General features: G+C 50.2%; 1 protein-coding gene across 1 annotated transcript in view; it reads left to right on the top strand.

Moving 5' to 3' along the window:
• The window catches only part of LRRC75A (leucine rich repeat containing 75A), a 41,019-nt gene extending 25,156 nt beyond the window's left edge, over positions 1-15,863 (top strand). The window contains exons 2-4 of the mRNA XM_012934425.2: positions 3,546-3,674; positions 11,575-11,687; positions 14,454-15,863. Of these exons, the coding sequence (XP_012789879.2) occupies positions 3,546-3,674; positions 11,575-11,687; positions 14,454-14,973 (762 nt within the window). The 3' untranslated portion in view covers positions 14,974-15,863. The remainder of the gene's footprint in view (positions 1-3,545; positions 3,675-11,574; positions 11,688-14,453) is intronic.
• Positions 15,864-15,894: the final 31 nt, after the last annotated feature.

Below are 15,894 nucleotides of genomic sequence, written 5' to 3' on the forward strand. Positions count from 1 at the left end.
CATGACACAAGAAGCACAAATGATGGGGCTGGAATGATAGCACAGTGGGTTGGGTGTTTGCCTTGCATGCGGCCAACCCGGGTTCGATTCCCAGCATCCCATATGGTCCCCTGAGCACCGCCAGGGATCATTCCTCAGTGCAGAGCCAGGAGTAACCCCTGTGCATCGCTGGGTGTGACCCAAAAAGCAAAAAAAAAAAAAAAAGAACAAAGAAGCACAAATGAAAAGGCATTTTATAGGGTTTATCTAAGTATGTCTCAAAAACAAAGCTAGAGTCCTTGTTGGAGCTGCGCGGCTATACGAGGTTGTCTCCCTGCTCCCAGAATTTATTTTCTATTTTCAAGGAAAAAGATAATTGGGGGGGGGGGGAACAGTACTCTTAGAGCTTTCATTTTTTCATTTCTTCCCATTCTTAATAATCATCTGCCTCTTAAATACATCTCTACAGCCAACACCAGACTCCACCAGACTGGAGGGGAGGGGGCCTAGGAGACGCCTACAGGACTGTTAGGAACAAGGAGACCATACAATTATCCTCTCCAGTCACTGTCACTGTCACTGTCATCCCGTTGCTCATCGATTTGCTCAAGCGGGCACCAGTAACATCTCCATTGTGAGACTTGTTACTGTTTTTGGCATATCAAAAATGCTACGGGTAGCTTGCCAGGCTCTGCCATGTGGGTGAGATACTCTCGGTAGCTTGCCGGGCTCTCCGAGAGAGAGGAATCAAACCCAGGTCGGCCGTGTGCAAGGCAAATGCCCTACCCACTGTGCTGTCGCTCCAGCCCTCCTCTCCAGTATTGGATTTTATTTTTATTTTGTTCCCTCCCTGGGGGCCCCAGACTATGAGGATGCCAGAATAATGAGTCTCCTCCGTGCAGCCTCCACCAGCCCACCTGCTTGCCTTGGGGTCCTTATACCCCTAAGCCAGGTCCCGAAAAGCAGAGCTGTCAGGATGCCTGAGTGTCATATTCCAGCCGCGCCAGGGCTGGTTTGTATTTAAGCTGGTGAGCTGTTTGCTCTTTCTCCTCCAGTTTCACAACTAAGGAAAGAAACCCAGAGAGGGAACAAGTGTTTTGCCACAGTGAACTGAGGTGTCGGACAGAGCCTAACAATCTGGTGCATTCAGGGGCATCGGTAAGAGGAGACCACCAGTTCTATATTGGGTAGAGGTATCACACCTGCATGGAGTAAAGGAAAATAAAACTTTTTTCACAATTGATACTGATTCCCTTTGCTAGGAAGGAAAGGGAACCAATAGAGAGATCTGCTTCACTGCTCTCCACACTCCTGTATATAAATTCCAGGTTATAAACCACTGTGATAGGTGGGCTAGTCTCAGTAAGAGAAAATTGACAGTATATCAACACTTTAAAGCACCAGAGCAATTATCTTTGATAAGCATATGCTAATCCCTAACATCCAAGCTGGACATACATATTTTGAACATACTTATCTCAGAAGTAAGAATGAGGATTGAAGCATTTCCCAGGTACAGAAAAATGTGGATCAAGAGAGGAAAGTTCATTCTCAGATTATTGCTTAGATAGACTTTGGTTCTGGTCTAATACCTGAAATTCTCTACCATTCCAGAAATCCTGGCAGTTGAACGTATTTCATGGTGACTTGGTTTGTTCATTTGGAAACTGGGAATGGCATTCTAAGCCTCCTTGCCCTGCAAGGATTTCTAAGCTTCCCACAGGGAAGATGTTTATTAGAAAAGTTCAGGATATCCCATGGAAGTGACAGGGTCACTCCCCTGCCGGGACAGGCCATTTGCCACATTTCCTGGCCCCAGGTGCTGGACCCTGGCATCCTGACTTTGGGCTGTGCTGTTTTGCACATGCAGTTTGGGGTACAGAGGGCTGAGGATGAAGTTAGCAAAAGTGCATACGGTGTGTCCTACCCACCGTCAGAGCCCCACAGGGGCCTCATAGTGGTCCTCAGGATGGGGTGAGACAGCCTCCGTGGTGGGACTGACATCACTGCTTGATCTGCAGGGCATCAAGTCAGCAGCAGGAGCCACGGCTTCTTCCCAATAAGGTCGACACATGCTCCTTCACGCATAGGGCTGAAAGCTGCACTCAGTGTCAAGGGTAGAAAAGTGTATTTCGGGGTTGAAAAGCATATGGGAACAAGGTGCTTGCACACAGCTGAGCTAGGTTCTATCCCTGACACCACATATGGTCCTCCAAGCACTGTCAGGGGTGAATTCTGAGCACAGGGTCAGGAGTAAGCCAGTATGCAAAAAAAAAAAAAAAAAGGCTCAACACTGAGACCATAGTACAGCAGGTAGGGCCTTTGCCTTGTGTGCGGCCTGCCCTATTGGGACCCTCATATGGTGTCCTGAGCCCCTCCAAGAGTGACCCCTGAGTGCAGAGCCAGGAGTAAGACAGCACAGCCAGGTGTGACACCCGCCTCCTGCCTCCACCCAATAAAAGAAAGGAAAACAGTTTTTTCTTTATTTTATTTTTATTTTTATTTTTAACAGTTTCTTCTTTAAAGCAGTGAATCCTGTCTAGCTCTCAGTAGTTGGCCTGTGGGAAATTCGTGCTCAGTCATGTCTGGAGGGAGCTGCCCTCCCCTTGGGTTGTACGTGGATCTTGGTGTCCTGTACATTCCCCACCCTTGAAGCAGGGCCCTTGAGACCGAATCCACAGGTGGCTTCTCTTATCGGTGGCAGGGGCTCCCTCTTGAGACACGGGATTTTTGTGCGTCCCTCAAACACTTGTCCTCCCTCAGACTTGGGGAACTTCCACCTCGCAGTGCCCGCACCAGCTCGACCCTGGCCTCTCAGTGCCCACAGCCTCCATCCTCTTCCCTTCACTTGATACTTTTCTTAGGTGGCCCACCAGGGTTTTCTGCCCACCTTCTGGGCAGCATGTTTTTTTTCTTTTTTTGGGTCACACCCGACAATGCTCAGGGGTTACTCCTGGCTTTGCACTCAGGAATCACTCCTGGTGATGATCAGGGGACCATATGGGATGCTGGGAATCGAACCCGGGTTGGCCACTTGCAAGGCAAATGCCCTACCCACTGTGCTATTGCTCCAGCCCCTCTGGGCAGCTTTAATTCCACAACTCTAACCTCCCCTCAAGCCAAAGGAACACTGAAGTTCAGTCACCTGTGGAAGGAACAAAGAAGGGGACCTCAGACTCCAGGAGAAAAAACTCAGTTCAACACACGGGGATTTTTCTATGTGTTCCAGAGTTTGTCCTGGTTTGAGAAGCAGCCCCTGCCACCCTGGACTCTGTCCTCAGGAGAGGCTGTGCGGGGCTGTCCTCAGTGACATCCATGTACCAAGAAAATCATATCCACAGATCTGCAGTAGCTACCACAGGCCCATCCTGCCCTGGGAGTGTGGGTATGGTGAGGGAGGGGGTGGATCCTTGTGGATCGGGATGCTTCTGTGGTAGGGTTTCTTTTTTCCCGAGGGCTCTGGGTAGGCTGAACCCCAGCCTAGGGAATGCCCTGGGCAGATGGGTAGGACTGTGGGTAAATGAGGCCACTCTTCTGCTCACCTTTGAGAACCCTCACTCTTGCAGGACTTGGGCATGGAGTCAACCTCTCTGGACGATGTTCTGTACCGCTATGCCAGCTTCCGGAACCTAGTGGACCCCATCACGCACGATCTCATCATCAGCCTGGCCCGCTACATCCACTGCCCCAAGCCGGTAAGGGGGCAATAGGTCTGGAGCGTTAAGTGGGCATCTTTTTGTCCAGAGTAATGCCTGTGGAGGTTGGGGAACACCATCCCCATGGCAGAAAATCTAGGTTCATTGCTGACATAAAAATTGGACAACGGGGAGCTAGAGCAATAGCACAGCAGGTAGGGCATTATCCTTGCATGTGGCCAACCCAGGTTCGAAACCCAGCATCCCAAATAGTTCCCTGAGCACCGCCAGGAGTAATTCCTAAGTGCAAAGCCAGGAGTAACCCCTGTACATCTCAAGGTGTGACCCAAAGAGCAAAAAAAAAAAAAAAAAAAAAAAATGGACAACGGGAGAGCTAGTATAGAATAAGGCACTGACTGCATGAGGCTGAACCAGGTTTGATCCCCCACACTGTATATGGCCCCTCCACCCCACCCCTGGCTGTCACAGGGATCACTCCTGAGCCCAGAGCCGGGAGTAGCTCCAGAGCATCACCAGACGTGGCCCCAAAAACAGAAAGGGAGGGAGGGAGGGAGGGAGGAAGGAAGGAAGGGAGGGAGGGAGGGAGGGAGGGAGGGAGGGAGGGAGGGAGGGAGGAAGGAAGGAAGGAAGGAAGGAAGGAAGGAAGGAAGGAAGGAAGGAAGGAAGGAAGGAAGGAAGGAAGGAAGGAAGGAAGGAAGGAAGGAAGGAAGGATTAAAACCACAGTCTCGGGGCCGGAGCGATAGCACAGCGGGTAGGGCGTTTGCCTTGCACGTGGCCAACCCAGGTTCGATCCCCAGCATCCCATATGGTCCCCCAAGCACCGCCAGGAGTAATTCCTGAGTGCAAAGCCAGGAGAAACCCCTGAGCAGCGCTGGGTGTGACCAAAAAAAGCAAAAATAAATAAATAAATAAATAAATAAATAAATAAAACCACAGTCTCTGTATGCAGCTGCCTTTGGAAACACTGAAAGCTCCAGCAGCATCGGAGCATGGGGAGTTCTAAGGCAGCTCGTTCCTATGGGCCTGCAGCAGAATGGCTGGCCCTGTCCCATGAGTCAGAGCCACCAAGTCCTGGCTCATGAACTCAAGAATCACTCCTGGTGGTGGTCGGGGGACCATATGGGATGTTGGGAATCAAACCCGAGTCGGCAGCATGCAAGGCAAATGCCCTACCTGCTGTGCTATCACTCCAGCCCTCTACCAGGCGCAGTTGATGTCCTGCACACAGACAGGCAGTGGGGACGTTGGGAGGTGGCAGCTGTGCAAAACAGCTACCTAGAGGGAGACCTTTTCTTATTCTTTTTCCTTTCCTTCTTTTATTTATTTTTCTGTGCTCAGTGTGTCTACCCTGTGGTGCTTGAGTACTTGGAGGTGACTTGGTATCTGAGCTGGCAACATGGTGCTGTAAGGAACCCTTAGCACCCTGAGCCACCATGGCCACCCCTGTAGTACTTAGGCCAGGGCTGGGGGGAAGGGGGAAACACATGAAAGACCAGAGGCCTTGTAGAGGCAAAGCATCTGCTCTAACCTTTTGCACCATCTCCCCAGCCTCTTGCTTGCACAAAGGTGCTGTGTAAACCTTGCAGTGGCTCTTCTGAGGTTCTCCAGTCTGCCTCAGTCTCCACCCCTCCCAGCTGGCTTGTGCCCCTCTCCAAAGTGTCATTTTCCTCTTCCCGACTTCACTCCTCTCCTATGAAGGCGGATGGCTGGGGCTCCCCAGGTGTTGAAGGTGCTGTTTGGCCCCTCCTAGGTGGAGGGTCTGCCCTCTGCCTGCCAGCTCTTGTCTCCTAACTGGGCCTGGACCTCACCAGGCAACAGATTGCCTGATTCTGAGCTGCCAATGGGGCCCTGGCAGGGAAAGTAATGGTATACTTGAACTTTTCTTTCTATTTGTTTTGTTTTGTTTTGTTTTGTTTGGGAGCCAAACACAGTGATGTTCAGTGTTTCTCCTAGCTCTGCTCTCAGGAATTACTCCTGGTGGTGCTCGGGGAACCATATTGGATGCTGGGATCTAACTCCAATTGGCCACATGCCCAAAGCAAACAAAAAAAATTTAAGTGACTATTTGCAGGGTTTTGGGCAGGATAAAATAAATGAAGAGCTGAGGAGTGGGGTGTGGCACACCTAGCATCATGTGGGCTCAGTCCCCAGTGCTGTTAAAAAAAGGGGGTAAAAATATATACACAGGGAACATTGCTACACAGCTATGTTTCTGGACTCAAAATGAGATCTTATCTTCCAAAGCCATGTTTTATTTTTGGGGGAAGAGGGTGCTGAGGAGGTCGGGGGTAGGGGCCCACTGGTGACTCTTGGCCAGCCCAGCCCATGGATTCAATATAAGAGCCCACAGACATGATGCTGCTCAGGCTCTGTGGTAAAGGGAATAGCCGGACCACCCAGGCAGTGTGCAGGGGGTCATATAGTACCAGAAATCCAGCCGAGATTAGCTGTATGCTAGGCGTGCAGCCTAACTGCTACACTCTCTCCTGGCCCTATTCTATTTTCTACTGCAACAGAACAAATTATGCCAACATTTGGTAACTTAAAACTGTACAGCATAGTCTTTATAGTTTCGGAATTCAGGGAATTAGTTAAAACATTTCTACCTTTAGGTTCCTCAGAACCAAAAGGGCCAGGGCCACCGGAGAGATAATATACCTGCTAAGGCATTTGCTTTGCACGAAACCAATGTGGGCTGTATCCCTAGCACCACATATGGCCTCCTGAGCACTGCCAGAAGTAATCCCTGAGCACCAAGCCAGGTACAAGCCCTGAACACTGCTGAGTGTGGCTGGGGAGATGGTGCAAAAGGTTAGAGCAGATGCTTTGCCTCTACAAGGCCTCTGGTCTTTCATGTGTTTCCCCCTCCCCCCCCAGATTTTTAAAAAGATTTTGACCAGGGCTCAAAGTGTCTGGAAAACCTGATGGAGGTTGATAGACCGCCAGGCCCACAACAAGTATGGCAAAGTCAGTGATTGTTGGCAGGAGGCCCCAGCACCTACCGGGAGCCTCCACAGGATTGCACAGACCATCTCACATTATGGCAGTTGGCTTGTCCCAGAGGAGATCCAGAGAGCAAGACAGAATCCACATGCCTTTCATGACTCAGCCATCACTGCTGCCATATTCTGTTTATAACTCAAATCAACCCACAGACAGTGTGGAAGGAGACTACCAGGCCTGGGTAGTAGATGTGCTGAAGCAGGGAGGGAATGAAAGAGAATCCCAGACCTTTCCTCCTGCCCTCTGCTCTTGTGTCAGTTACTCCCATTAGCCTAACTCAGTGGGACCAGGTCAAGAAAGTGTAGAGATGCCTTCTGTAGAACTCAGGGTTTTGTTTTCCAGAAATGGCTGTGTGCAGGGAAAGTGCCCTACCCTCTATCAGTTTTCTGAGCACAAAGAGCAAGAATGAAATAAGCGAGGGAATAATCAGAAACCTCAGCGCAGCCTCAGGATTCAGAACAACATCTAGCAGTTAGCATACAGAACAACCAATATTTGATGAATTAATCTATAGACAGATAAGGGTAGTTTCCGGATGCAGAGCAGCAGTGGCCTCAGCTTATTGAGGTCCTCGGGGCAGCATACATAGGTGCCTGGGGAGTGATGAGGGCCAGTGGGGATCTGTGCAGCCTGACAGTTGAGAGAGGCTGTCTGGGAATTGTGGCCCTGGTGTGGATTGGGGGGCGGGGTAGGGGGATTGTAGATCTGTCTGCTTTGAGCATCTTTCCTGGCAGGTGTGAGTCAGGATTCTTCTCCTGGACCTCACAGAATTCTTCCCCTCCCACCGCCTCAAGCCAGAAAGGGATTTACCCTTCCATACAGAGGGATCTTGCCCGGGGTTGGTGGGGATGGGGGGGAGGTGGGAGATTGCGGCAGCCTAGCTGATAGTGCTACAAATGCAGAGAAAACACAGCACGGTCCTAGCTCTTTATGGGCGCTCAGCATTACCCTTCCCACATGTGGCAGGAAACAGAGCTGTCAGTGGCAGCTCCCAAGCCATCCCTACTAAAGGGATGCAGCCACAGCCCAAACTCACCCACCCCAGGCATTCCAGGGAAAGGGCTGATTGGCTGGCTGGATGCCTGCTGCTGGACCAATCATCTGCAACTGGGAAGTGAGGGTCTGGCTGAACTGCACCCACACTCTGTGGTCAATGCTTAACCTGGCCCCTGGGATGCAGCTGGTCACCGGCCCCAAGCTTGCTCTGCAGCCCCCCTCACCCCTCGACCCTTATGTTTCTTGGGCCACTCCTGCTTTTCTAATGCTCTCCTTGGCGGGCAGTCTGGAGGGCACCTTGAAAAGAGATGGACCTGGAAAGCAGTTTCATGGGCCAGCGTAAGGGTTCCAGCTGCAGGGATGGAGTGGCCTTGAACCCACTCCCCGAGAGGCAGGCTGCATCCGGAGAGCCTTAGAGTGCGCTGGGTGCTGGGGGCTCCTGGCTGGGTGCTGGGGGCCTGGCACCGCCGAGGCAGCTCTGCGGCCTGAGGGGTGGGGCATAGCAGAAGCTCTGGAAGTGGCTGGAGTTGGCTGGAGTAGCCTGGCCGGGCTCTGGCACGGGGTGGTACCAGGAGAGGTGCTGTGCACACCTTGGTGGCCAGTGGACAGAGGATGTGGAAGGACACTGGGACAGTAGTGGAGGGAAGTGAATTCTGACGGAGGGTGTGGTGCTGGGATGATTTATGCAAGAAATCCTACTGAAGCAGTATTATAAACCATGGTGCCTAAAATAAAATTAAAAAATGTTTTAAAGAAAAAATCCTCTCATCAGGGCTAGTGGTGTGACTCAGTTGCAGAGCACCTGCTTTGCATGTGTTAGGCCTCCACCCCAGCACTGGAAACAAAACTCTTGAGGTCCGATAGCCCATGCCTAGCATATGTCCCTGAGTGACCCTCCTCTCACTGGGGGTGGCCAGACCACAGTGCTTTGACAGCTCCCTATGGTCCCAGCATGCCTGAGAGGTGGAAAGGGGCCGATCTCCGAGTCCTCCCTTCAAGTCGCCTTCACTCTCCTGGGCTCCCAGTGTCTGACCCCACAGCACCCTTCTCTTTGTGCCCATGACTCGAGGTCCTCCTGCTTCTCAGACCGTGCCTTCTCCATCCTTTGGTATCTCTGCCCCTTGCTGTTGCAACTATTTCCCACCTTCCCCTTTGTCCCCCTGATGCCCCAAGTACAAAAGTGGTCCTTCCCTCCCCCCTCCAGCGACTCCACTTGCAGGGTCCAAGTAGGCCTATACTCAACCTGAACTGTCTGCTTCCCACTAACTTCCCATCACATAAATAAAGCATTTGAGACTCAGCAAGAAACTAGAAGTCAGGTGCAAATGGTGGGCGGTGCCAATGCAGATGCCTGGAGTGACCCTGCTCCTCAGGCAGGCTGAGGAGATAGGAAGCAGTGAGGCTCCTGGAGAACAGAGGGAAGCTTTGTCAAAACCAAGCCCATCCCTGCCTTCTCAGGCTCTGTGTCCTGGCTGCCTGCTCAGAGGCTCTGCTTCTTGGGATGCTAGCTCAGCCCACCCCTTCCTGACCTTCCTCTAACTCCTCTTGCCTTTCCTTCAGCCTCAGCCTTGGGTCCTCTGAGCTGGCTTTCTCCTCTATAAATGTGGGGCAAAGAAAGTATTCACTGTCCTTGGATACAGAGGCACATCCACTGTGTCCTCACATTGTGTGTGATCCAGGTGACAGATGAAAGTGACTTGGGCCAAATTGGTAGTCATGGAAGCAGCTAGAAGGGGTGACAAACTATCTTATAACATCAACAATCCTTTGCACCTTGAGCCCTTGCTCAAGTTGTTTCTCCCTCCTTCAGGTATGCCTCCTGGTCATTGCTCCATCCAAGACCCATCCACTGCAAGATTCCAAACTCAGGGCTGGAGCAATAGTACCAGGCAAGGGCATTTGCCTTGCACACAGCTGATCCGGGTTCAATTTCCCGCATCCCATATGGTCTCCCAAGCACTACCAGGAGTAATTCCTGTGCATGGAGCCAGGAGTAACCACTGAGCATTGCTGGGTATTACCCAAAAAGGAAGAAGAAAAAAGACAGGGGTGAGCTGAGCTGGAAGGAAGTCACCTTTCTTTGAGTTTTGTGTTTGTTTTGATACAGTACAATATAATATGTATTTAACCAACATTTCTTAAGAGTTTAATGAGCTCTATTCAGAGCACTTTATAAGCAGTAATTTAAGCACTCCTCACAAGTCTTCTGTGAGGTCGGCACCTCACATCCCTTCATACAAGGGCACTGGAGGCACAGAGAGTTTAGGTCACATAGAATCAGGCCAAGCATAGAATCCACAGTTAGCTAAAGGACTGGCTGCTTCACCCTTAGCAAAGTGATACTCAAGCTGTTTTTTTCTGAGTGTGCCCATGCCAGGCACTCTGAGCACAGGTACACCGGTTGAAGCTTATGCCCCACCACCTCCCCATCACTCCACACAGGGGTTTGCATCTGAGCTCTTGTACTTGCAGCCTGTGGACAGTCTGGCAGTAGCACACCAGCCCCTTCTCCGTGGTGACTGCTGAATTTACTTCCTCTAAACAGAACATCTATAGGATTCCTCTAGGGCTGCCATAACCAAATACAACATACAACAGAAATTTAGTTTCTCACAGTGCTGGGGTCTGCAAGTACAAGATGAAAAGTGTGGGCAGGGTTGATTTCTTCTGAGAACTCTCCTTGGCTTTTAGCTAGCTGACCTTATTCTCAACTGTATTCTGCAAAGTGATTTCATTTATGATTTATGTGTTAGCTAATCTACATATGTATGACTTAACACTAAGTTGGTATCTAACCAGTTGCCTCCTTTTCCCTAATTAGTTCTTTAAAGATTCCATCTCCAAATACTGTGACATTCTGAAGGAAATTAAAACCTAAAGTTAAGGAAGGGAGGGATGAAGAATTAGTATAGCGGGTATACTACTAATTCATGTACCCTTTCATGTAGCTCACCAGGGTTCAATCCCCGACACCACATATGTTCCCCCAGGCTCCATCAGGAGCAATCCCTGAGCACAAAGGGAGAAGTAAGCAGGGTGTGGCAAAAAAAAAAAAAAAGCAAAAGCAAAACAAATGGGGACAGAGGCCAGAGAGATAGTTCAGTGGACTGAGAACTTGCCTTACATGCTCGTTCCTTTTTTTTTTTTCTTTTTTGGGTCACATCTGGATATGCTCAGGGGTGACTTCTGGCTCTACGGTTCTGGTGGTAATCAGGGGACCATATGGTTACCAAGGATTGAATCCCAGTCTGCCACATGCAAGGCAAGTGCCCCACCCACGTTACGATCACTCTGGTACCTAAAAATAATTTCTTAAAAATTTCACCTCCACGTATCTCAAACTCAAATGCCAGATAGACAACACAAATGAGTAAATTGGACTGGGAAAGGCTCAAGTCACTCATTCATTTATTTTCCTACTTCGACTTGTGTAAAAGAGATGATAAGTATTTCACTGGGGCCAGGATGTGACTCAGCAGAACACAGGTCTTAGCTCTCTCCCCATCCTTGGGTTCAGTCCCTGACATTTATGACTATATCCCCCCAGCCTCTAGAACAAGTGCCTGACATCAGGTTGGTGCTCAATAAATATTTAAGTGAATGAGCAGAAGGCCCTGGATGCTGGTAAATATTTATTGAGTGAATAGCAGGTACCAAGGTGGATCCTGGCTCAGAGGTCAGCTGATGCTCAGTCACTTGTCAGATCGCTGGTATATGGACTATTAAATCTCAGTATTTTTTCAGTGCTAGCAACTGATACACAGAAACTAAAATCATCTACCGATCAGCCTGCACCCCTGCTCATGGTGAAAGGGACTACCTTGATATACTTGGCCTGGGGGTGCTGTACTTTTGTGTATCAGGAATCTGGAGGTGGGAACCTGGGCTCTCCCACTTGCTCCAGTAACTCAGGGTCCTGCCCACTGTGTGGCTCTGCAGGAAGGCGACGCGCTCGGGGCCATGGAGAAGCTGTGCCGGCAGCTGACTTACCACCTCAGCCCCCACTCCCAGTGGAGGCGGCACCGGGGGCTTAAGAGGAAGCCACAGGCCTGGTAAGTTTCAGTCACCTGAGGTGAGTCTACTCCTTCTACAAGGGCATCCAGAACAAGCCTATCAGGTTAGGTGGTACTGTGCACAGTGCCCCTTCCAGGGCAATAGGGTGAAGGGAGGAGGGGACACTTTAAAGCTTTCTTGGAAGGATGCCCAGAGGAGGTTTGGTTGAAGAATCCAGAGATTAGGAAAAGCAACCAGGGCATTCCAGGAGGGCTTGAGTCTGCAAGTTTCTGCTGGCTAGGCCCTGGTCTGTGGGGTGAAACCTGGGGAGTATGGACTCATTCATATGGGCCATAGGGCACAAGGAACATGAGTTTCCTGGTGACTCGAGTCTTGGCATTGCCACCAAGTCCTCTAGTTCTCCCCGATGTCCTCAGATCTGTTCCTGGTCCATGCATCTGATGACCCTCAGATTGGGGGAGGAAGGTAGTAGATGACACACAGAACCTGTGGCCTCAGACAGGTGGCACTGTAAGAGGCTTCTGGAGACTACCCCTGCCTTCCTTGCAAATAACCATGGGGCAGTTCTAGAAAACCAGTTGCATCCGCTGCCACTGCTAGGTTGGACTGTCCCCTCACTGAGGTGCTCTGGCTGTTCTGTCCCTTCTAAACCTCTTGCCCCCCATGGCCAGGAGAGGAGTGAGATCCTGGACACTTTAGTCAGCCAGAGGAAGAGGCGACATGATAGGAACCAAGAAAACAGGATGAACCGTGGAAGCTTGGACACTTTTGCAGGCTGATTCCATTAGGCTGAAAAGCCAGAAAATCAAGCTCTGCTAGAATCTAGGGGCCTGTCCATCCCCACAACACACACACACACATACTAAGCTCGTTCTTCACCAGGAGCCTTAGTCCTTTGGTGGCTTCTGGTCACACTGAATGGAATCCAACTCAGGCCCTCTGTGATGGACTTCAGTCCCAACTCTAGCCCCCACGACTTGTGACTCACATCCTCTCTGCTTGAACTTTCCCTCCTCTTCTCCTGCCTGCCTTCACACATCAGCTGGATGTCACTGCCCCAGACATGCCCTCCAGGTCATCCGTTCTCCAAGAATGGATTCAGGGCTGTTCACCAGAGCAAGTGTTCACCAGCTGGAATTTAACGAACACTTAAAGGATTGAGGTTGGGGTGTTATGGTTGGCACTGAACTCGATTCTCAGGTTTAATATTGACACCCTACAAGAGCAGCCAAAGACTGGACAGATAGTATGAGATAACTGCCTTACATGTGACTTACTCAGGTTTGATCCTCAGAACAATGTGATACCCTTAGTTCTGCCAGGGATGATCCTGAGCACAAAACCAGGAGTAACCCATGAGCTCCAAACCCAGAACTATCATCCAACTTGACTCATGCTGAACTGGATGCTAGGCAGCAGGCTGAGCACTGGGAACTGCCTGGAAATGCCTTCCAGCGGTCAGGAGACCCCAGACACAAGGATTTACCTTGTCCTGCTAAGAGGAAACCCAGCTGTGATGCCATGGATCTCTAGATCAGCATATGCCCTTGGAGCAAGTAGTGAACATCTCAGCTATTGCTTCCTTCCTGGGATTCCTGGAAATGGTGAGCTCTGGCTTCAAAGTAGGAGCTGGGGGACAAAGTGGCAAATGGCAGGAGTGCTCTGGGGAAATGCTCAGCCTCAGGAGTCAGCCGTTTACAGCAGGCTGAGTCCCTGAGGCCTGCAAATGGAAGGAACCTTTCAGGTGGGCAGATGAGTCCTGGAGGTTTGAGCTTTTTTCTTTTTTTTTAAATTTTATTTTCGTAAAGTTGTTCACAATAATTGATCACATTCAATATTTCAAACGCCAACCCTACCACCACTATGCCTTCCTACCACCAGTCTTTTTTTCTCTTTTTGGGTCACATCCAGCAATGCTCAGGGGTTACTCCTGGCAGTACTTGGGGTACCATATGGGATGCCAGGATTGAACTGGGTTGGCCACATGCAAGGCAAGGGCCCTACCCATTGTACTATGGCTCTGACACCTGCAGTATTTTGAAGTTTCCCACCACCACTCGAAGGTCTGCCCCACAAGCAGATGTTAGATAATTTATTCTCAATTGCTTATTATTAGTATAAGATGTAAGGGTCTCACAGTGATTCAACAACAACCAAAAAAGAGTGTATCACACAGCCGTGCACTCCTGGGATCACAAAAATTTAAATAATTGGGGGTCCGAAGCCATCCCTGCAGCAAGCTGCTTAGTAAGATTCCTATGTGAATCTCTGGCTCATGGCCATTAATGCACTTAAACAGCAGCTGAAGGCAGTTCATGAGCCAGAGAGCCAGGATCCCGGGAGGGCAGGGAAATGGGCAGTCCTGACCCCATGAGGCCTGGCACTTTTGAGTCACTGTTCCTGAATACCTCACTTTTTCACTGGATTTAGTATCTTGCATGGGGAGCCCAGAACAAATCTGTGAAGATTAGCCATTGAGGGTGGCAGCGATTGTTTTCTGGAGGTTTGGGGCCGCTAGGGTTCATTTGAGCTCTTGGGCAGGTCTTCAGAAAACAGCTCAGCCACTTCAAAATGCTCTATTATTTCACTCAGCCCCACTTTTGAAGTGAATAGCTCAAGTGGAGAGGTTAAGAAACAAAATGCAAACCCAGAAAGGAGCTTGAGTTTTTCCCTTCTTGCCCTGGGGCTGTGAAGTACTGGGTGGTACCAGGGAAGCAGAGATCCCTGGAGTCACAGGGTTAACAGCTAACTGTGGTGGCCTTGACTGCCCCAAACTTCAACTTTGCCTGCCCTTTCTCCTGCAGTCTCAAGTCTGTCCTGGCTGGGAGCCCTCCAGACAACACAGTGGACCTCTCTGGAATCCCACTGACCTCCCGTGACCTGGAGCGAGTTACCAGCTACCTGCAGCGCTGCGGGGAACAGGTGGACAGTGTAGAACTGGGCTTCACAGGCCTCACGGATGATATGGTTCTGCAGCTGCTGCCAGCACTCAGCACACTGCCCCGCCTCACTACACTGGCCCTTAATGGCAATCGGCTGACCCGGGCCTTGCTGCGAGACCTCACAGATACCCTCAAGGACCCAGAAAAGTTCCCCAATGTTACCTGGATCGATCTAGGCAACAATGTGGACATCTTCTCATTGCCCCAGCCCTTCCTACTCAGTCTACGGAAGCGTTCTCCAAAGCAGGGCCAACTACCCACCATCCTGGAGCTGGGTGAAGGCCCAGATGGCAGCTTAGTGGGCCAGGATGACTGTGGAGGATGCCCTCTGGGCACTACCAACCACAAAGGCCGGGAGACTGAAAGTGCAGCTCAGACTTAAAGGGAGGCGGGATCCCCAAGGAGTCCTTCTGGAATAGAATGGCTAACACAGGGTCGGGGCCTCCAACCTGGGTGGCTCAAGCACAACCAGCATCACAGCATCTGGGCAAAGGGCGCTGTGTGAAATTAACCTACATGCCCTAGTTAATTCCATAGCCTCTTGACTAAATATGAAATTCTGGAAGTTTCAGCTAATGTGAAGTTGCGGCCCCCACCCCCTCTCCCAAATCTCCTATTCTGAATCATCCATCTTTATTGAGGGCACCAACACCAAGGTTCTTTACCCCTTCCCCGTGGACGCCAACCAACCCACCCCAGTTCTGTGGTTTTAACTATCATTGAATTTATTGTCACCACAAAGAAACCCCTATCCTTTGTTTAGGCCAGTGAGCCCCTTTCCAGTAAATTCCCATTAATTTCATGTTAAGTACTATTAAAGTACTGGGCAAATTCTAGGTATCTCAGCCCAGGTACATGTTCCAGGAGTATGAGGCCCTGAGCAAACCATTGAACCCTGCCATCTTTCCTCCAATAAACAATCCTTTGTATTTTGAGATATTCCCAATACACCCAAACCTGGGACATTTAGATGCCACTTTCAGTCTAGAATTAGCAAGCCAATCAAGGGAAATCAATGGTTTAAGAACCCAAAGTTGACATGTTAGGAAAGCAGAGCCAACTCAGATGAGCTGACAGGAGGCCTGGGTGAGAGGTTCCCTGACTAGACATAAGATCTGAGGCAGAAACATGCAAAGCCACGTGGGTGCCTTAAACGCTTCGAAACTTTTGCTCATGTTGCTGAGGGAAGAACCCTTTAGGTTTACCATAGAGCAAAGTGAGGACAAAAGCTAGTACTTGGACTGCTAACCAATAATAGTAATCAAATGTAACTTTTCTTCACAAATACATATTTTCCAAAAAC

This window comes from Sorex araneus, chromosome 5, assembly GCF_027595985.1.
Source record: "Sorex araneus isolate mSorAra2 chromosome 5, mSorAra2.pri, whole genome shotgun sequence".
Lineage (NCBI taxonomy): Eukaryota > Metazoa > Chordata > Mammalia > Eulipotyphla > Soricidae > Sorex > Sorex araneus.